Source organism: Lindgomyces ingoldianus (genome assembly GCF_010093535.1).
Source record: "Lindgomyces ingoldianus strain ATCC 200398 unplaced genomic scaffold BDR25scaffold_39, whole genome shotgun sequence".
NCBI lineage: Eukaryota > Fungi > Ascomycota > Dothideomycetes > Pleosporales > Lindgomycetaceae > Lindgomyces > Lindgomyces ingoldianus.
The window spans coordinates 362824-383295 of NW_022985200.1; the positions used below are offsets into that span (position 1 = coordinate 362824).

General features: G+C 51.4%; 7 protein-coding genes across 7 annotated transcripts; 4 read left to right on the forward strand and 3 right to left on the reverse strand.

Annotated features, from left to right (window-relative positions):
* Positions 1-92: 92 nt before the first annotated feature.
* BDR25DRAFT_295372 (acetyl-CoA synthetase-like protein) lies at positions 93-2009 on the forward strand (the record flags this gene model as incomplete). Its single annotated transcript, XM_033688845.1, has 4 exons — positions 93-484; positions 560-1319; positions 1368-1605; positions 1656-2009. Exons 1-4 carry the CDS (start codon positions 169-171, stop codon positions 2007-2009), a joined length of 1668 nt encoding a protein of 555 aa, XP_033542122.1. The 5' UTR covers positions 93-168.
* A 903-nt stretch (positions 2010-2912) lies between these two features.
* Positions 2913-4862, forward strand: BDR25DRAFT_295375 (FAD/NAD(P)-binding domain-containing protein; the record flags this gene model as incomplete). The annotated part of the gene is made up of 4 exons (XM_033688846.1): positions 2913-3315; positions 3369-3512; positions 3563-4617; positions 4683-4862. 4 exons carry the CDS (start codon positions 2913-2915, stop codon positions 4860-4862), a joined length of 1782 nt encoding a protein of 593 aa, XP_033542123.1.
* A 1214-nt stretch (positions 4863-6076) lies between these two features.
* Positions 6077-8985, forward strand: BDR25DRAFT_239858 (uncharacterized protein; the record flags this gene model as incomplete). Its single annotated transcript, XM_033685697.1, has 6 exons — positions 6077-6253; positions 6301-6389; positions 6438-7270; positions 7320-7383; positions 7438-7527; positions 7584-8985. The coding sequence occupies 6 exons, from the start codon at positions 6077-6079 to the stop codon at positions 8983-8985; spliced, it is 2655 nt and encodes an 884-aa protein (XP_033542124.1).
* A 144-nt stretch (positions 8986-9129) lies between these two features.
* Positions 9130-10252, reverse strand: BDR25DRAFT_85952 (uncharacterized protein). Its single transcript, XM_033699158.1, has one exon. It carries the CDS (start codon positions 10012-10014, stop codon positions 9274-9276), a length of 741 nt encoding a protein of 246 aa, XP_033542125.1. The 5' UTR covers positions 10015-10252; the 3' UTR covers positions 9130-9273.
* A 1443-nt stretch (positions 10253-11695) lies between these two features.
* Positions 11696-14148, reverse strand: BDR25DRAFT_396286 (uncharacterized protein; the record flags this gene model as incomplete). The annotated part of the gene is made up of 8 exons (XM_033698420.1): positions 12821-14148; positions 12408-12675; positions 12279-12378; positions 12200-12249; positions 12092-12166; positions 11918-12010; positions 11820-11888; positions 11696-11785 (listed from the first exon to the last, which is right to left on the reverse strand). Exons 1-8 carry the CDS (start codon positions 14098-14100, stop codon positions 11696-11698), a joined length of 2025 nt encoding a protein of 674 aa, XP_033542126.1. The 5' UTR covers positions 14101-14148.
* Positions 14149-14244: 96 nt separating this feature from the next.
* Positions 14245-16391, reverse strand: BDR25DRAFT_295383 (NIF-domain-containing protein). The gene is made up of 2 exons (XM_033688847.1): positions 15172-16391; positions 14245-15123 (listed from the first exon to the last, which is right to left on the reverse strand). Exons 1-2 carry the CDS (start codon positions 16294-16296, stop codon positions 14527-14529), a joined length of 1722 nt encoding a protein of 573 aa, XP_033542127.1. The 5' UTR covers positions 16297-16391; the 3' UTR covers positions 14245-14526.
* A 137-nt stretch (positions 16392-16528) lies between these two features.
* BDR25DRAFT_306738 (seven-hairpin glycosidase) lies at positions 16529-20233 on the forward strand. The gene has a single exon (XM_033690693.1). It carries the CDS (start codon positions 16855-16857, stop codon positions 20137-20139), a length of 3285 nt encoding a protein of 1094 aa, XP_033542128.1. The 5' UTR covers positions 16529-16854; the 3' UTR covers positions 20140-20233.
* The last annotated feature ends 239 nt before the right edge of the window (positions 20234-20472 follow it).

Below are 20472 nucleotides of genomic sequence, written 5' to 3' on the forward strand. Positions count from 1 at the left end.
GAATCAAGTTAACCTCCACAGCATCACTTGCTGTAAGAGGCTACATAAGGCGGACATGAATATTTATCCTTACCCTGTCGAGGGACTGCTGACATTTCTTTCGCAGAGTGGTGTTGTGAGCTGGAACCCACCTGATTGACACCTCTATAGCACAACGATTCCTTCGTCATGCCTTTCTCCTCACCTTTTCCTAGCTTGGATATCCCCAAGGTCAATTTGCTCGAATATTTGTTTCCTGCGAACCAGACTCCTTCGGATACCCCAATATGGATTGACGCCAAAGATCCAGAGCACTATCTGACTCCTCGAACTCTGTTGCAATGGACGAAGCGACTTGCTCTTGGTTTAGACAGGTTAGGGATCAGGCCGGGTGAGGTAGTTATGATTTACACTCCAAACCATATCTTTGTGCCTGTGGCATATCTGGGAATAGTAGGGTCTAGAAGGATCTTTTCTGGCGCAAATCCAGCATACACTGTTTCTGGTCAGTGATTTTCATCCTAATTCGGCGTCCTCTTGTACGATCCGTCTTGTCAATATCGAAACTGAAATTCTGTAGAAATGGTACATCAAATCGCAAACACCCAAGCCCAATTTATCTTAGCACACCCGTCTCTCGCAGCAACAGCTGTTGAAGCAGCGCAAAAAGCAGGCCTCCCCGATGGACGTATTCATCTCTTCTCAGATGTTCCGAATGCTTCTATGAGAGGCTGCCGAGACTGGAGAGATTTCCTACCTTCTCTGGCAGAAGGTGACGCGTACAAGTTTCCCTCCTTCTCTGAGAAGGAGTCAACACAGACAACAGCAACCGTAAATTATTCTTCCGGTACAACAGGATTGCCTAAGGGCGTCGAAGTCAGCCATCACAACCTCATTGCGAATCTAGACCAGACCATATACATGCGATATCTGAGGAAACCATGGAATGCCGATACTCGACCGCGGGAAATATGGATTGGATTTCTGCCTTTATATCACGCATATGGCCAGCTATACACAATTGCTATGGCGCAGAGGCTCCAGGTTCCTGTCTATATTATGAAGCAGTTTCAGTATGAAGAATTTCTCCGCGTAATACAGGCATACAGGGTCACTCATCTCCAAGTCGCGCCACCTATTATGGTTATGCTGAGTAAGCGGCCGGAAACTGCAAAGTATGATTTGAGCAGCGTAACGGATATCCTATGTGGAGCCGCACCTCTTTCGAAAGAGCTGCAAAATGAGGTCTCTAGAAAACTCGACTGCGAGATTGTGCAAGGGTGGGGCATGACAGAGGTAACATGTGGGGCCATCCATGTGCCAGGTGGTACCACCGATGAGTAAGTTAACCTCGACTATATAGTGGGCTGAAATCTAAAACTTTATAGCTCTGGGAGTGTCGGACAACTCGACCCTAACTGTGAGTGCATGCTCCTGGACGACGAAGGAAACGAAGTCGCCCACGGCAAGCCCGGGGAGTTGCACGTAAGAGGTCCGAACGTGTGCCTCGGATATTGGAGGAATCCCCATGCAACCAAGGAATCTCTAAGTCCCGATGGTTGGTTGAAGACTGGTGATATCGCGGTAGTGAGAGATGGGTGGTTTTGGATTGTCGACCGCAAAAAGGTCAGCGAACCACAAGATGAACTTTCAGCAGTTAATGACGATTTCAACAGGAACTCATCAAGGTGAATGCTCTTCAAGTCGCCCCTGCAGAACTAGAAGCTGTTCTTCTAGAGCATGACGCAGTGGCCGATGCAGCGGCGGTGGGTATTACTTTAGACGGTCAGGAATGGCCGCGAGCGTATGTCCACCTGAAGGACGAGCATAAAGGCAAGATCACGGACGAACACATCCATATGCACATGAAAGAGAAGGTTGCAAAACATAAGCAGCTCGTCGGTGGTATTGTATTTGTAAACGAGATTCCCAAACTTCAAAGTGGTAAGATCATGAGGAAGGTCGTGAAGGAGTGGGCGAAGAAGGATGCCGAAACAATGAAAGGACAGAAACCCAAAGCAAAATTATAAGACAGATTTTAAAATTGAACAAGCGCACATCTAGGCATCTTGAGTCCAAAAGCAAGACTTTCAGAATGTTGCACATTCCTTCCCAAGATCACACTGCAGCGCAAGATCTGTGACATATTTCCACGCCATGAAATCATAGCTCCTAATTACATCCAACCCTCTCTCCCGCTAGATCCTTTTACACTTCTACCTTAATGATTCACGTGAAATATATCCCTCTGATGTGACGAATGCATTTTCTCACCTTAGTGCACTTCAAGTTCAGGTAGCCGGCGAATCGTTGGCAGACGACTTCCGACAGCTCACGCCATGGTCATATAACTGGGAACTGAGCACTGAAATCTCAAACAAAATATGGAAAGCTGTGGTAGGGGCGAGTACTGGACGTGGGAAAGAATACCAAGATGACATAATACCTCGGAGACGCGGCCCGTTCTGTACATCGCGTGTCTCTCCGATGCTCCCTCTTTCGCGAATGCATATCCGCTGCCAACATCTACTCCGCAAACCATATCTTAGGCCCTGCGTCTGGCCGCCACATGATCCTGAAAATAGGAAGTCTGTCAGGCCTATCACAAACAATTTTACTGGGGCTCTCAGAGGCCGAGAAAGACGGGACTCGTTAGGCCAATTTTGCAGGATACTCTTCCGTCCGCTTGCACGCATGCATGTGCATACCTGGAATAAGACCCACGATATCCCTGAGGAACGGTTAAAGAAACCAGAAAAGGACTGATCATCGTCATACGGTGGTGGTCTGACAGGTCTAGCGCCATACGTTTATAAGACTGAAGGCTGCTGTTTGCAAGGCTCAAGGTCGCCCTGCTTATATTCAACTATTTACCCCTCCCCTTGCCCTCCTCCTTCATATCGAGTACGGTCGATTTGTATCCAGACCTTCCAATGGCACCTTCTGAAATGCCCAGCTCCATCAATGGGGTCAATGGAATTGCAGAGATATACGAATATCCGCCCACCAACGTGGAGGGGCCATACAAGATCCTTAATCAATACCATTCGAAGCCTACCAAACTTCGAGTTGCTTGCTGCGGAGCAGGAGCATCAGGTCTCTGCTTAGCGTACAAGATGGAGCGGATGCTTACACCGGGTTCTTGGGAATTGACTCTATACGAGAAGAACCCGCAATTTGGAGGCACATGGTACGAGAACACCTATCCCGGTGTTGCTTGTGATATCCCATCCCACGACTACAACTTCACCTGGGATCCAAAGCCGGATTGGTCGCAATTCTTTGCGTCTGGAAAGGAAATTCAGGGGTATTTTGAGGACTTCGCTGAGAGACATGGTATGTTAAAAACTGCAAGGCTGGAGAGTCAATTTTCGCTCACGTTGTGCTAGGAAGTAAGAAGTACATGAAGCTCAACAGCAAGATTGTCGAAGCGCGATGGGACGATACTGAGGGTATTTGGAACATTACGTTAGAGAACCAGGTGACCAAGAATACTTTCAAGGACTGGGCACATGTCTTTGTGAACGGAACCGGTATGTTCTTAGGTAAGATTAGCTCAAATAATTACTCACTTTTCATACAGGTATCCTAAACACATGGAAGTGGCCAGATATTGAAGGTCTCCATGATTTCAAGGGACCATTGATGCATTCTGCAAAGTGGGATCACAGCGTTGATTTCAACGGCAAGACAGCTGGTGTCATTGGCACAGGCTCCACAAGTGTACAGATCGTTCCCCAGCTACAGAAGATTTGCAAGGAGGTAGAGGTCTACATGCGAAGCCCAACTTGGATCTCACCTCCATTCGGAGCCGGCGCTCTCACGAACGACTTACAAAAGGGCCAGGAGGTTAACCCGGGGCAGCGCCAATACGACTTCACCGAGGCCGACAAGAAGAAATTCGCAGAGAATCCAGATTATCACCTTGATTTCCGCAAGCGGATCGAGGCGGAAATCAACAGTCTCTTCGGAATGTACCTGCAGAATTCCGAACTATCCAACATGTTCCGAGATGTCATCACAAAGGAGATGAACCGCCGCATGGGGCCAGGCCATGAGAAGCTAAAAGAGTTCATCATTCCTAAGTGGTCTCCAGGATGCCGGAGAATCTCGCCTGGTGATGGTTATCTCGAAGCACTAGTGCAGGATAATGTAAGTCCAGTTTTCGAAGGCATCAAGAGAATCGTGTCAGAAGGGATTGAGACTGTAGATGGAAAAGTGCACAAGATGGACATTCTTGTCTGTGCTACTGGATTCCAGGTTGCGTTCCAGCCCGCTTTCACAGTGATCAATGGTGAAGGCAAGTCTATCAAGCAGGACTGGACGAATGGACCCAACCTCTACTTTGGCGTGTCAGCGCCTAGATTCCCCAACTATTACACCATCGTCGGGCCTGGTGCCACCTGGAGTAATGGTACTCTCCTCCCATCAATCGAGACTACGATCGAGTATTCGATCAAGTGCATGAAGAAGATGCAGACTGAGGGTATCAAGGCGATGGCGGTTAAGCAGGAAGCACTAGATGAGATCTACTCCCATTTCGACGAATTCCATAAAGCGACCGTGTGGCAAGAAGAGTGCCGAAGTTGGTTCAAGGATGGGAAGATCAAGAACCGTATCTACCTATGGCCAGGCGCTGTAAGTTGATGGCAGCGGACCGCCCCGCCTTGAGTTTGAGGCAAGTACTGATATTTACTCTGCAGACGATCCACTTCCTCAAGTCTATCAAGGACCCGCGCTTCGAGGACTACGACTACACATACAGGTACAAGAACCGGTTTGCGTTCTTGGGTAATGGCGATGTGAAGGCGACAGTTTCGAAAGATGTCCTTGGGCTGAGTCCATACATCAGGAATTCGGATCATGAATGGAGTATCGATTAAGCGGTAAAGTTGCATGCTCTTTGGAAGGACCATTTAGGGTAAGCCGTGCTGCAGACGCGGTAAGCATTACCGGGGCTCATAACTCATTCGGAGGGACCTCGGCTCTCTGCCTTTCTTACCTCTCGGTTCCCGGGTTCACGGCGGTTCAGCATCCGCATCGTGGTAGAGGATTGGTGTTGGGGTTCTCATGATGGCTTCTGACAGCCAACAGACTTCATTGCATCTCCGTAGTTGATTCGAGGACGTGGACATTAGTAAACGTAAACGGATTCATGCAATCTTCTTTGAAAGCGTGGTGACGATGCTGTCGTTGTGGCTGACTCGCTGTTCGACGGCACTGATTCACTAGTCGGAATGTCGCCTTGGCCAGTTCCGAGACTCCGCACGGCACCACGCTCAGCCAATCCCAGCGCAGAGATTAATCGAGGGGCTGGGGCTTGCCTTAGTCAGGCTTCCCCGGATCTATCAAGGTGGGCGGCGTTCATGAATCACGTCTCACCCAAAGACGCTTCACCAACGTTAACGGACATCCAGACCCATGGCATGGGAGAATGCCATCGCCGGCTACGGCTATGATTGGGCTTCGTCGCTTCTCAGTCTCCTTTGCCACCTGGACCTGTGACCCCCTCCCAAGCCTCCCTGTGACCTTTTTGGGACGCGAGTTGACGTACTGCATGCCCAACGAGACGCACCTGTGAACATTGACGTTTGTTCGTATGCCAGGGTTCCCCTCGCGCTCGGAGAGATGGAGAAATATCTCAGCGCACTGCTTCCCGTGCAAATGTACTTTGCATCCCTAAGCTTTCTGATTCAGGTCGCCAAACTCCCTTTTGGAGTTTTGTCATTGGCCTCTCCACGTCTCGAAGAACCGTCACGCGGTCCAAGTTCCGCTCTATCTATGCCTATTGGCCAGCGTACGCCATCCTCCTCTTTGAATCTGCTCATCAGCGGTATCAATGCCCATGTGGAGGTGGGGCCCCGCAGTCCATGGAACCAGCCCGCCTCTCTCCAACTGCTAGCACCGGTAAGTCCAACAGACCAAGCCTAAGACCGCAAATAGAGCTCTGGAAGACTTATCTGCTTCTTTTTGACTTCCTGCTGATTCCTTCTCATTCTCCCCAATTGATATCGTTGCCCATATCTACAATCAATTTTTGGTTGCCGCAAGGCCAAGACTGTACTTCTCACCTACTGTAATACCAATGACCGAGACAATGCCCACTCCTCCAGCTTCCTCGAATGCCAGTGATCAACAAGATTCCCTAGACCTGAAGCCTCCGGCAGAGGACATACAGTCGCAAGACCAGAATTCGAATCCCCCTCAAAAGCCCCAGAAATCACGTCATAGAGCTTCAGTAGCATGCGCTTCTTGCCGAGATCGCCGAATTCGCGTAAGTCCGCTTTTGCCCTGTAGTCAAGCGCTTTCTAACTTTCACAGTGCGTAGTTCCTCCAGGTCAAAAGGAGTGTACACAGTGCAAGCGATCGGGAGTGGAATGTGTTATCAAGAATGACGATGAGCGAAGGAGGTGAGCATGGTAAATAGAAGAAGCCACAATACCCTAATTGCGCCATAGGCCAATCTCAAGGGCCTACATGTGCTCACTTACGGAGCGAGTAGCTCTACTAGAAACCATGCTGAAGGAGCGGGGCACTGAGCCACCTCCCGCAAACCATCCCCCAAAGACTCGACATGGCCTTCCACAAGATCCCGATCCTTCTCCGACCCGAAAAGCAGTAGAAGGACATAATCAGCAGCAAGAGCAATCCAGCCCGGGAAGCCAGCCTAGCCCACAAGACGAATTTGTTGACATGGACCACAATGACCAAGATAGCAGTAGCCACCAGGGAGAATGTGACAACGCAGGATCTCCCTCGATACTTTCAGCGCCGAAGAAGGACGGGATGGTAAGCAGGCTGCTGTCTACTAGAGGACATTTAAGCTTCGACCAACTGAGCGGCCGACTACGGTATTTTGGCCCCACAACAAATTGCCACGTTCATTCGGAACTCGGAAACCCTATGGACATGCAACCAGAGTCCACAGAACAAGCTAGGAGAGCCGAAAAGATAATCAGGTCTCTGCCCATGGAAACCTACGATTATCTGATGGACTTGTTCTGGCAGTGTTATAACCCGGTAATCCATGTACTACACCAAGAAGCGTTCAATGAGGATCATGAAGCCGCTCGAACTCAGTTCTACTCTGGATTTCTCCATGTTTGCGTGCTAGCCATGGGTTTCAGATATGCGGTCAAGGAACGACCCGACATTCAGAAGATTTCTCTTCCCAGTATGGAGAGCACACTTCACCGGGAGGCAAAGTATATGCTAGATCATGAGCTTGAGAGACCAGGAGGGATCCCATCAGTAGTAGCTCTCCTACTACTTGGGGATCTGGAATGTGGAGGTAAGAGCATCCAGCTATTTCCAGAAACTTAGGACTAAACTTGACATAGTTGGCCGGGACAATCTGGGCTGGCTATATGGAGGCCTCGCAGTCAGACTTGCCTTTGATATTGGGTACGATTACAAGTTCCGTATTCCTTAGGCTGGTACTTATTATGGATTTAATAGGCTTCACCTTGATACTAGATCATCTGGTCTTCCCGAACGCGAGGTGGAGATTCGACAAATGACATTGTGGGCGTGTGTTATTTATGATAAGTGAGTTTTCAACGCTCCCCGGGGCCTTGCGCATGCTAAAAAAAAATAATTCACAGGTACTGGGCCCTCTTCCTCGGACGACCGACAAGTATGAAAAGTGCCGATCTTGAGATATATTCCCTTTCCAAACAGTTCGAACGTCTCGGGACATGTCGCCCGGCTGGGCTTGAGAAGAGCATGGAGACACAAATATATGAAGCACTGCTCGATCTCATGGAACTGGCAGGCAAAATTACGGAGAACATGGATCCTCGATCGCAAAGTCCGGATTCAGCTATCAATCGGAATCAGTATCTCCGCATGGCTGCACTTGACCGGGAGTTCAGCCACTGGTATGCGAGGCTGCCAGAACCGCTTCGCTGGACACCAGCCAATATCGCTGCGGCGCCTTTTTCTTTCTTTTTATTGCATCAGCAATACCACTCCTCTCTAATTCTTCTCCACCGGCCATTTGCCATGTACGAAGACCACGGCCATCAAAACTACGAAGGTAGTGGTCCGGATGATCACTTTTCTGCTCTGTCTCGGACAGTCTGCACCAAGCACGCCATTAGGGTGGCAAGGATTTTCTGGCAACACCGTCAGCGTTTCGACACTAGACAGATCTTCATCACAGGCCTTCAACATGCGGGGACCGCAGCTACTGCTCTCGTGGCGGCTCTCGCATTCATAAAAGACCCCGCTGACCGAAGCAACAACATGCAATACCTCGAATGCCTGTCGGCTGCTCTACAAGATATGGCGTATACATACCAGCCTGCAGAACGCATGTCTACTGTTCTACGAGCAGTTATGGTGGAACTACGAGGCGGGCCTGTCGAGAACAACTTCAAGCTCTATAAACCAAAATCAGCACTCGTACCCGCTCGCCGCGGCTCTACAAATGATACATCCGATCCACCCATGTTCAAGCGTCGACAAACCTCTCGTCCGCGAGAAAATACCGGCAGTGCCAAGAAGAACCGTTCAACCAGCATGAGTACCAGCATCACCAACATAGATCTCTCCATCAAGCCTCCTCCACCTCCCCACCGCTTCGATGCCGAAACTGAGCGCTCGGACGGCTTCATCATGGTAACACCTCGCTCTGAAATCTCCTCCTGGCCCAACCTCGAAACGCCCATCGACGCCCCTCTCACCACCCCCTCTACACTCAGCACGTCCGGCCCTCGAAATGCCTGGATGGGTGCCGAACTCGATCCCTTAGACAGTATCTCACAGCTTGCCAATGCGCATTTCCCTACAGAGATGCAAGCATTGGAAGCAGGTACCGGAGAGAACATGAGCCATCTGGATTATATGAACCTGGGAGATGGGAATGAGTGGAGTAGGGAGTGGAATGCCCAGGGAGGTGCGAGTGTTGGGAGCGATTTGGATGGGTTCCCACCGCAGAGCAATGGCGGCTTTGGAGTTGGAGCGTTTGGAGGGGAGAGGTTTGGGGGTATGTTGTCCGGGTGACTAGAGGGGTTTGTTGGAGAGGCGGAGACGGTGTTGAAGAAGGCATACAGAGCCTGTTGAGGACATGTTATGAATAGTTTTGGTGTATTTACTAAGGTAAAGTTTGGGGTCCGCTAGGTACGCAGGTGTTTTGCCCATTAAGAAAAGCAGATGTCACTGAGGCGCTTCGGAGTAGGGGGCGTTTGCGTGATATCCTGGACACTAGTATTGATTCGTCTATTCAAATTGGAAAGGAGAAAGATAGAGGGATGCTAAGATGCTGTGATGGTGAAAGGGATGATGTAGATTTCATGGGCACTTCGGCCCTATTTCTCCAACACACTCGCTAGGTTCAACCCCACGACCCTGTCCCAACAACGGTCTGGTCCCCACTGAATACGACTTTTTGTTCGTCTTCACTTCAGCTACTAGAGCCTCGAGCAGAGGCGAGGATTTCAACACGGAGGGGTAAGCATCGAACTCGACCTCCGAAATGGAGGGCAACTGTGCCAACAAGCCCCTGAGCAGATTCACACTGAATTCTGTGTAAAAGCCTGACCCGACACGGAAGCCCTCGAAGATGGGGTCAGATGCGGGATCGCACTCGACAAAAATGCGCAACAGCCGCACCTTTGTCGCATCGCGCAGTCCATGCCGCCCATCAGTGATCCACCCTCTCGGGGGTTGAGTCCAGCCAGGGCCGAGCCTCAGCTCTAGCCTGGTGATAACAGCCCGGTATCGCGGAGAGAGGCGCGCGAGGAGTGGTGCGTTGGTGTGGAAGAAGCGGCCATGGATGGGGAAGGTGCGAAAGGTGTTACGCCCATAGAAGACTCGATATGCCTCTTCATGCGTGCGGTGACTCACGAGGAAGAGCCGCAAAGAGGGGGCCACGGCACGCGCGTTCGCAGGGTCGAGATCGAGGGTCTTTGGGATTATCAGGATGAGCTCATAGACTCGCAATCGCAACTCGTAGGGAAGGTTGAGAAATCGAAAGGCGCTCGTTGCATTAGCGGCCTGCCCGTCCTGTCTATTCATGGCGTAGAGTGGCATATCCTCTCTGAAGGAAGCACAGAGGCTGCTTCAGAGGCGCTTCAAATATCCATGGTGAGCCGTGAGCGTTAATCGAAGTGTTGTGCGCGCTACAAAGTATGTATCGGTGCTACGGGACTGAGTCCGCCCATGAAAGAGGGCCAGCAGTTCTTGGGAGCAGAGATTCACTCTCCCCAGCTAATACAACTTCAAGCCCATAAAAAAGTGGATTTCAAGTCAAATTGATTCTGGGTGTCAACTTTCATGAGGAGAAAAAGAAAGAAGAGGCTCGGTCAAATCGGAAAATCTTTTCGTGTTTTCAGTAGGCTGACTAAGTCCCGTCTGTTTTGCCGAGCTCCGAGCTGCTGATTCTCGTGCTCGTTACTGTCAACATGCATCTATCCGCATGCCTTGGTGCAACCACACTGATAGTTCCATTTGGGTGACTGCATGTCACCTCACTCGGCGGAGCATGAGGCCTGATTTACGGCAGACACCTGTATACTCTTGACCCTCTGCTGCATTGTAGTAGTTGGTTTGGTAGACCCAGACTTCCCTGCAAATGTTAGCGTGGGACCCATGTGCGCAGTAGAAAAGATAGTTGGAGAACCTGGAGGACTTGAAGACTTCATGCTGGTATTTGTTATCTCTCTATTTACAGCCTTCTTTATTCTTTACCTTAATTGCTCGTCCAAGTAATCTTTCACAGCGCGGTGTGGTTCATTGGCCCCTACAACATGAGCGTGGAAGAACTTTGAAAGCAGCCAGAGGCTCTTCAACGCTCCCACGAGCTTTTTTAAGCGTTTCTGATAGCGTCCGACCCGCCCGAGTCCGTTCAGGACTGGCAGGGATACATGAACTTGAAGTAGTTTCCGCGGCTTGCGAAATCATTTTTCATGTATCATTTTGTGCTTTGTAAGAAGATTCTGAAGGTTCTTGTCTAGCTTAACTGCTGCTTGAACTATGTAATCAACTGCTTATGCCGCGATAGTCAGATTTCTTCGAGTCTAGACTTGCGGGGGGATAATTCCCACGATCCCCATATGACATGAGAGAACACCCCGATATTATTCTACCTTCCTCCTCTTACTAATGAGTAGTTCAGCTAAGTGGGAGGACTAGCACGCGGCATTGCAACTCTCAAGGTGCCAAAAACTCACCCAACATTAGCCATATAACTGGAAGGATACTGGGGTATGAGGACGTATAAAGTGACCAGTATAGCTGTTCAGTTGATTCTAAGTCCGCACATCGTCATTTCTAGTGAAGGAGGTCCTAGACCACTAGAGAACCTCCAGAAGTCACCTACGGTCGCGCATCACACATCACCCTAGAACATCTCAGCCCGTTACTTCCTTTGGAGGGCTCCAAGAAACACCAAATTAGGGGCATCTGCTAGAAAGCTTGTTCTTGGAGCTTGAAGGAGATCTACATGACGCATACTCGCACACCAAAGCTGCTTGGACGCCTCAGCGCGTGACATGAGAAATCGGCTGTGGTGATTCTATACGGCATGATAACGATCTGGGTTCGGGCTGGAAATGTGGAACGATTGTGTTGATCGGTTGTGTGACAGTTTTTAATGGCGACTGTTTTGACGAGTCGGCAAGCTTGTTGGCAGCACTCTTAACCATGCATCGGAAACCTTGGATCGGGATGTGTGAAAGACATGGGATGATAACAGCTTAACTACTTTCTAGGTTTATTGGAGGCCCAGATCAATTGCTTTCGTCTCTGCAGAGAAATATGGAGAGAAATATGGATTCAAGAATTGATGGTTGTATTGCCCTTCCTACTCTACTCTTTTAAATGGTGAGATACAAAACGAGTGGACCAAACGCGGCCAAGAACATCTGAACAGGGGATGCTACATAACGAAGAGGGCCGTGAGAGCCCTGTGAATCTGTCTGTCGAATCAATGTACGACTTCCCAGTTGAGTGCTCTCACGATAAAGAGCATAGATGTCGCAATGGGTTGAAGTTGTTTTCGGGGCTGGCAAATGCCAGTCCAAATAATCTGAAGGCAAAGGATACCCACAGAGTGCTTAGGCTTATATTCAGAGGACTTAATAACATATCATGCTGCTAAAGGCCTAACGAGCGGTGGCAGTTTCACGCAACTGACCGCTTTCTCCGACCTAACACCCCACGTCACTGCCCTCCTAAAGCCGATCTATTGGCATTGGAGGAAGGAGCCACTCGGAACTTTTCTCAACTCTTTCAGCAGAGACACCTCTCTTCTCTGGGTCTTTGCAGCTGAAGGGAGATAGAAGGCATTGACACACGACGTATGTGCACGAGGAACAACGCGGAGCACTTAAATACTCGATGCCTAAGTCCGGAGTCAGCTGCAATGGATTTCTTCTTTTCGATTTGTACCGAATGCTACATACTTGTGCAGTAGCGCAGGGTACTTGACTAGTCGTAGTTAACAGCCGTGGAAGATATAGTGAGTTACTGGTTAGGGACAAAACCGAAGCGCTTTCTTCTTTATAAGCAAGGAAGAAACCCCTTGTCGCACACTCAGAAACGGTGTCTTGTGAACCGTGGTGGATGGCGTGGGCTCCCCTTGGACATCCCTCAAATGTCATGCCATTCTCTACTATGTTGTGGAATAGATACTTGTCTAAGCTGGAGAAATTTGGAGTAGATAATACATAGTGAGAAACTAGGTAGCAAGTGCTACGCATGTAGTACGTCGTAGAAGTCTAAACAGGGGTGTCGGCGCAGAACAGGTAGTGAGATAACATTACATAAATTAGAGCCAGCAAATACTCAAGATTATAACCTGAGGTGGCTTCATACTTTTAGTTCTTCCAACGCCTACTATGGGCTCTCTGCGTCCTCCTGATTCATTGGCGCCAAGCTGTCGACTTCGCTCGCCGCGTCGTCGATAAACGGCAAGCGATCTAATTCCACATGATTCTCATCTAACTCTTTTCTTATAAGCCGCTGATGCGGGCCTTGTAGATACTTAATCGCAATAGGGAACAACTCCCTGCTGCTCGCCACGTCCTCATCCTTGTATTGCTTGAGCTCTTCGGACTTGCTATCTTCCATCTTCCTGAACGCCACGGCGGTGCGGAGATATATTAGCCCCACATCAAACGCCCCGACGAATTGGGCAAGGAAGTCCTCGAACTCCGTGTCCATGGCTTCGCGCATGATTTTGATACTCCGCAGTCCCCAAAAGGCAGCTTCTTCCCACTGCTGGCGCTTGAGGTATGCGTTGATGGTGCGGGACACAAGCTTGATGCGCAGGATGATGCGCACCGTGATTCCGGTCTGCCCGCTGTAGCGCCCGGACTCAATGGCGGAATGGAAGAAGTTGTCTGCGAGCACGCGACGAGTGCGGCCGTCGACGATGATGTGGATGGCGTGCAGGGCCTTGACATAGAGCTGGAGGGCTTGGTCAGGGCGGCCTTCTGCCATTGCGCGGTCGCCCGACTCCATGAAGGCGGTGCTCCTTTCACAGCATGCCTGAACGCTGTCGTACGGTATTGCCATGCGTCGCTCTAACTCTAGCTTTACGCCCTCGTCATAGCCTTGCACCTCGACTTCATACAGCCCCTTTACGTTCTCGAACGGCAGCAGGAGCCGCTTCTGTAGTACAATCGGTATCGGCTTGGGATCCGCGGAGTAGTAGGGGTCTTGTAGCACGAAGGTGACGCGGAGATGTTCATTTAGATTGGGCCAGTTGAGCGCCGAGTAGTACCACACTTGGGCAAACAGATGTAGGTCATCGACCAGGATGATGATTGCGTGGAGATCATCGAGGGCGGGGGCATTGATGGAGATGAGCCCGTGGTGATACCGGAACAGGTCCCTGTTTGCCGCAGCGACAATGGGCACAAAATTGTCATGTGCAATGTGCTTGACGGCTTCCGACCACGGCGTCTCGATGCGCACGAAGACATTCCGCCGGCGGAAGACGGTTTGCGCCTCTGTGTACACTTGCTTACTGACCCGGTACAGACTGAATTCGAACTTGTACTGTACACCTCCGAGCTCTCCGGGTGAGAGTCGAGATGCGGGGTCGAAATAGTAGGAATAAATCTCCTCCCGCAGCTCGAGGGGAAGCTGCAGGAAGGGGCATGTGTCAGACATTGCAGAGTGAGGTTCCTGGGGATTAGATTATCTGAGAGTAGAGGAGAGAAGAGGGATGCGGTTAGGTAGCGAAAGTTGACCAACTCAAGACGTTATTTAATGTGAAACGTCACGAACACATGAGCTTCGTGCTCGACCCCACTAGCCAGAATGGGATAGCTCCGAGGTTCGCTTCAATTCACCGGTCGTCGTTTGGACCTTCTACCTTCGTCCACGTCTATCGAACGCGCTGTTTATTCGCAGCATATCTTACAGAGAACGTCCAACAAACCCAATGCAGACCTGCATGCCGCTCATGTGCCGCCCATATGCCCATGCAAATCAACCCTAAGCTTTACTCAAGAGTGGAAACGGCTTGTTTTTACATCCCAACAACTCCCATGGCCGCTGGTCCCAACACCTATCCTACGCTCTGCTCTCCTGCTTCTATTTCTGCGGTGGCCCTCCAAACCATCCAAACATGCCCGTCTTCATGCTCTTCATCTGCTCCTCCTGAAACCGCTTCTCTTCCTCAGCCATCTCCTTCAGCCACTTCTCTCCGTTTTCGCGAATCTCCTTCTCCATTGCTTCGTACTGCTTTAGGCCTCGTTCTCGGAATTGATCGCTGAGCATCTTCCCCTGCTCAAAGCCTTCGGCGACACTCTGGTCACCAAGGGCCAGGCCGCCCCCCTGTGGCTTCATGCCCAGTGCGCCCATCAGCCAGCTGCCTGCGCTGTGCTTGGGCTTCTTTGCCCGCTCCTCAGCGAGCTGCTTGTTGAAGGCATCGCGCGCCTTTGTTTCTCTCCGTGCAAATTCAGTGGCTATATCCTTGCCTTCAAAAGACTTGATCGCCGTGCGCACATCACTGACGCCCATCATAGCGAGATACTCGAGGAAAGGGATCAGAGCTACAAGGCCCTTGTCGCCAGCTTGGCCTGTCCACTTAGGAAGAACGATGGCATTCTCGGGTTGTAGTTTGACGTGGGCGGGGTTGGTGTCGATGATAATGGTTTTCGAGAGATCGCGGTTCAAGCATGATAGATCCTGTTATTATCAGCAGTCTTGTCTTGTCCATCCTCGGAGTGAGCCTACCTTGACGTACTCGCCCTTTTCGTATCGCGTGGCTTCGCGGAACAATGGCCACATAACGATACGGAAAGGATCGAGTTTTCGGATAATTGGATCGGCGTCTGTAGAGCGGACTGACGTGAAGATGACGAGTTCGTAGTACTGGCTCAGGTATCGCAGGAAGTAGTCTACGCCCGGTCGTTTGGCGGTTCGCCAGCCGTGCTCCCTAGTCCATTCCGAGTGGATTAATAGGTCTTCTAGGCTGAGGACCAAAGTCAGTGGGGGAGCGGGATCCATATCCGGGAGCAGCTTGGGGAAAGTTGGTTCCGTGTAGTAACCCATCTGGCTGTTCAGGCGGGCACGCGCACGGGTGTATATTTGCCCCAACCCCCAGCCAGACGGCGCGTCTGGGTGTGCTGCTTCTTCTTCGGCCGTCTCCCAGTCTCGCCCTAGGTAGACGGCACCCAGCGCCGCAAACAGCACAGCAGACATGTAAGACCAATTGGCCACACGATTGCGCCTCCTATCAACACTGGTCTCGTAGGCTGATTTTGGCAGCTCGCCGCTCTCTCGGCTTGCCCCGCTTCCATGCCCGCCTGGCTCTTTACCTGGGTCTTCGGTGATGTTGATGGGGTGGTGGGCTTTGGTCCGGTCCTTAGCCTCAGCTTCTCCAAATTCGGCATCAAATGTGGAGGGAATGCCCTGCCGTAGGTCGGGGAGGGGTTTTTGTGTTGGACCAGGGCTTTCGGTTGTGGGGTCTGTGTTTTGCGGTGGTGACTGCGGTCCGGAGAACTCCTCTTGCCCTGTGGTGTATCCTCTCCGAACACCCCCCTCTCGCTCGATAGCTTCATATATTCCAGGCCCGGCTCCCGCTGACTGTGGCACTGCATTCCGCTCTGGCCGCGCAGCAGAATCAAATTCTGGGCTTTGCTGGGGATGAACGGAATTGGGGGATTGCGATTTGCTCGTGCCGCTGAAGGTGATGGGACCTGAACGTCTCCACGTGTGGTTTTGGCCAGAACCATTTGAGGATCGGTTGTTGTCTGAGTATAAGCGTAGCCACTGACATGTCGAGGCTGAGGACGACGATCGAGGCACCGGCAGCGCAGGCCGATTGCGCACGGCGCGAAAGGCGGCGCGGTGAAGCATTGCGGGCTGGGGAGATATGTGATTAAGTGCAGACTACAAAATGGGGGTAGCGTGAGAATACATCGATGGGAAAGAAGGTGCCGTTCTGACTGTGGGTGTGATCTTTCGATGCTGGACGAAATGATGAAAGCCCAAAACTGCATCCACCGGGCCGAGTTTTTCCCGACCCGCTGCCCATTCGCCTGTTTCCGTCATAAGGAAAGGTGGACTTTGCAGGGACATCGCCGCGCTTGTTCTTTCCGCCGTGTCATTTCCAGTGCAAGAACATTCCCACCACCACTCTCATTCTTTCCTCGGTGGATGTGATAGGGAAAGAACACTTCGACTACCGCCCTCCGTTCTTTCCTAGCGGCCTTTGCAGGGAAAGGGCCATTCATACCACCGTCCTCCGTTCTTTCCCTGCGGCTAGTCCCATGTCTCCGCCCAGAGACGTCCACGGGCATGCAATCGACTGGAAGGCCTCTGGAGCGGGTCACGCTGGCGTCCGGAGGAGCCGCCTTTCAGCTGATATGGCTCTGTTCGCTGCTTCTGGTGTGCTGGGCGACACTCGGACATGGCATGACCGATAACAGCATCGCCCAGCTGCGCCAGGAGACCAGAGACATATTCTACCATGGCTACGACAACTACATGAAACATGCCTTCCCCGAGGATGAACTGCGGCCGCTCACGTGCGCGCCTCTTACGCGCGATCGCCTGAACCCCGCCCACATTGAAGTCAACGACGTGCTGGGGAACTACTCGTTGACTTTGATTGACAGTCTGTCTACGCTGGCTATTCTCGCGTCGTCCCCCCCGCCCGCTAAGCGAGGCCGCAACAAGCCCTTGGACGATTTCCAGGACGGCATCAAGCTGCTGGTGGAATACTACGGAGACGGAACGCTAGGGTCCGAGGGTCAAGGCAAGCGGGCGCGGGGCTTTGATCTGGACAGCAAAGTGCAGGTGTTCGAGACTGTTATCCGCGGCGTCGGCGGCCTGCTGAGCGCTCATCTGTTCGCCATCGGGGAGCTGCCTATCCGCGGGTACCAGCCTACGGCGCAGAAGAAGAGAGGAAGAGAGGGCATTGAGTGGCGAAACGGCCTTGTGTACGATGGCCAATTGCTGCGTTTAGCGACCGACCTAGCCGAACGACTTATGCCCGCTTTCCACACCCCCACGGGGCTCCCGTACCCCCGCGTGAACCTCCGACATGGCGTGCCCTTTTACGCCAATTCCCCGTACAACACCGATGCCGAACACGGGCAGTGCAAGAAAGACCCCAGCGACAAGGGCACTGAAATCACCGAGACGTGCAGCGCCGGCGCCGGAAGCCTTGTCTTGGAGTTCTCGACACTCAGCCGGCTGACTGGTGATGCCCGTTTTGAGAGTGCGGCGAAGGATGCTTTCTGGGCCGTGTGGCAGCGGAGGACTAGTATTGGCTTGATCGGGGCTGGGATAGACTCCGAGACCGGCCAATGGGTGTCTCCCTTCACCGGCATTGGCGCCGGCATCGACAGCTTCTTCGAGTACTCCATCAAGACGCACATCCTCCTTTCGGGCCTGCCTTATGATGTAGATCGTGCTGATGTCGACTCTCCTGACTCCTTCCTCCGGGCCTGGGAGGCTGCCCACGACGGCATCAAACGGCACATCTACCGTGGGGCAGCTCACCAGCACCCTCATTACATCCAAGTCGATTTGTACACGGGAGCCATGCGGGCCTTCTGGATTGACAGCCTGAGCGCCTACTACCAAGGCCTGCTAACCCTGGCTGGAGAGCTCGACGAGGCTATTGAGACGCACCTCCTGTACACCGCCCTTTGGACCCGGTACTCTGGGATGCCTGAGAGGTGGTCCACGGCAACTGGAAACATTGAGGGAGGACTCCGCTGGTGGGGTGGCCGTCCAGAGTTTATCGAGTCCACCTGGTATCTGTATCGAGCGACCAAAGACCCATGGTATCTTCATGTTGGAGAAATGGCTCTTCGGGATATCAAAAGACGATGCTGGACAAAGTGTGGTTGGGCTGGCCTACACGACGTCCGGACTGGGGAGCTGAGCGATCGTATGGAAAGCTTCTTCCTGGGTGAGACTGCCAAGTACCTTTTTCTTCTCTTTGATCCCTCACATCCACTCAACACTTGGGATGCTCCATTTGTATTTACCACCGAAGGACACCCGCTGGTCGTGCCTAAGCGTCTACGTCAGATTAAACCTGCCCGGCGGTCAGTTCCTACTCCCCTACCGCAACCAGCCCCTAAAGTATGTCCTCTTCCCCCTCCGCCGGTGCCCTTCAGCATTTCAGCTACGGCTGCGAGACCGGATATCTTCCATGCCGCAAGTTTGGCACGGCTTCACCTCATGCCTACAGTGAAGACTCTCGAATCACCTCTGGTTGAGTTCAATGCGGATCATCCAAGTATCTCCATTTCAGATATTCAGTCTCCCTCAAACTATACTTACTACCCATGGACACTCCCACCAGAACTTATTCCTCGAAATGCGACTAGCTCGAGGATGCAGACACGGACAACGTTCGACTTGTCTTTTCCCAACCTCCCCAATACCCTCCAAATGGGTTCTCTTCAACGTATCAATGAAGGCATCCTTGTGAACTCAATGAGTGGTCTTCGCCTTGGCATGATTCGCGAACCCGACACCTTCCCCGGGGAGAAGGAGATCCCCTTCGATGAGCACTTCCGCATCTACGCCATCTCCAACGTTGCGCTAGGTCGAGACGAGAAAGTATACATGTCGCGGTCCACGATCGAAAGCTTCAATCCCGTGGACCCCTTCTTCACTCGCACACGTGACACCCAAATGGTTGATCTCATCATCGATGCGCCACACTTGCCGTCTACAACATCACCTTCGAGCGCCCTCTCCGATTTTCTTGATAGCGTCCTCAGTGAATCCGCAAATATTTCCAATTATGAGATTGTGGAAACATTGGAGATGGACATCGGTCCTGAGGAACTAGAGAATGAACCCTCATACTTCTCATCTCTACTCGCATCTTTACAATCCCTTCTCTCATCCCAGCCATCCGCAACACCAGTGTCCTCTCCACCCACTATGGAACAACAGTTACCCGAAATCCAACGCTTCCATCTCCCAGGCACATTACCTACAGGACCAGGTGCTGCGCCTTTGCCTGATATACCAGACCCAGATCTCACATTTTCGGGCACCAACCCGTTGACGTGGTCAAGCATCTACGTTCACTCAACCCAATTATGCGAAGAACGTCTCCCTATCGAAACCCCGCGCACCCATCAAGTCATTGTAATACCCCGGGGTGGTTGCTCATTCTCTACTAAACTTCGTAACATCCCTGCTTTTCCACCAAAGAGCGGAAGCCTGCAGCTCGTTGTTATAGTATCGTATCCAGAACACGAACAAGAAAGCTTTGAATCCGCACCTACATCTTCCGACCTAGAGACCGATGACGGACAATGGAGTAATGATAAATTGAATATGCGGTCTATGCGGCGGCAACGGAGGTTAGAGGATCAACAACTCGTCGACTCCGAGACTATTCAATATCAAGATCCGCCTTCGCGAAACAAGAAACAAGATATCGATCCTGAGTCCTCGAACTCCAAAGCCTCGCCCAAAATGTCCAAAAAGCGTCGTTCTCCCTCGCAACAGAACGCCGGTGGCAACACGCTCGTCCAACCCCTTCTGGATAACCTGCAATTCACCCCTTCAGGTCTGCCGCGCCCAAATCCTATTCCGTTGGTGATGGTAGGAGGAGGTCATGAGACGATGGACCTACTAAAGAGGGCTAAGGGGGTACAAACGAGGAGGAGATATTATTTCTTAAGTCAGGGGGTTAGAATTGCGAATTTAATTGTGCTGTAGCCGGCTAATTTTTGCCCACCAGGAGTATGTATATATGAATGATGCGCGTAGAGGACTTGTGTGTTCGTTTTAGGATAGAAAAAAAGTTCATAATTTTCCTTGCTTGCATGCCCCAAGAATTTGCGATCCAGCAATATATTCCATGCAAGCTTAGGTCCGCCTCTCCTTAAGTGACATCATTAACGACTACGCCACCATTAACCTCCTAGAACCTCGACGATAATCCAATTCATACTTCTTAAGCTTACAAGAGAAATGAGCCTCTCCCGAAGACTGTGATTTCACACACTAAGATCAAGAGACTCATCTTGAGTTACTGTACAGTAGCAGAGA

Coding starts and splice junctions, on each gene's coding strand:
- BDR25DRAFT_295383 (XM_033688847.1), bottom strand. CDS start 16,296: ATGCTTCACCGCGCCGCCTTTCGCGCCGTGCGCAATCGGCCTGCGCTG. Junction 15,124..15,171: donor AAAAGGGCGAGTACGTCAAG/GTAGGCTCACTC, acceptor TGATAATAACAG/GATCTATCATGCTTGAACCG.
- BDR25DRAFT_85952 (XM_033699158.1), bottom strand. CDS start 10,014: ATGCCACTCTACGCCATGAATAGACAGGACGGGCAGGCCGCTAATGCA.
- BDR25DRAFT_306738 (XM_033690693.1), top strand. CDS start 16,855: ATGACCGATAACAGCATCGCCCAGCTGCGCCAGGAGACCAGAGACATA.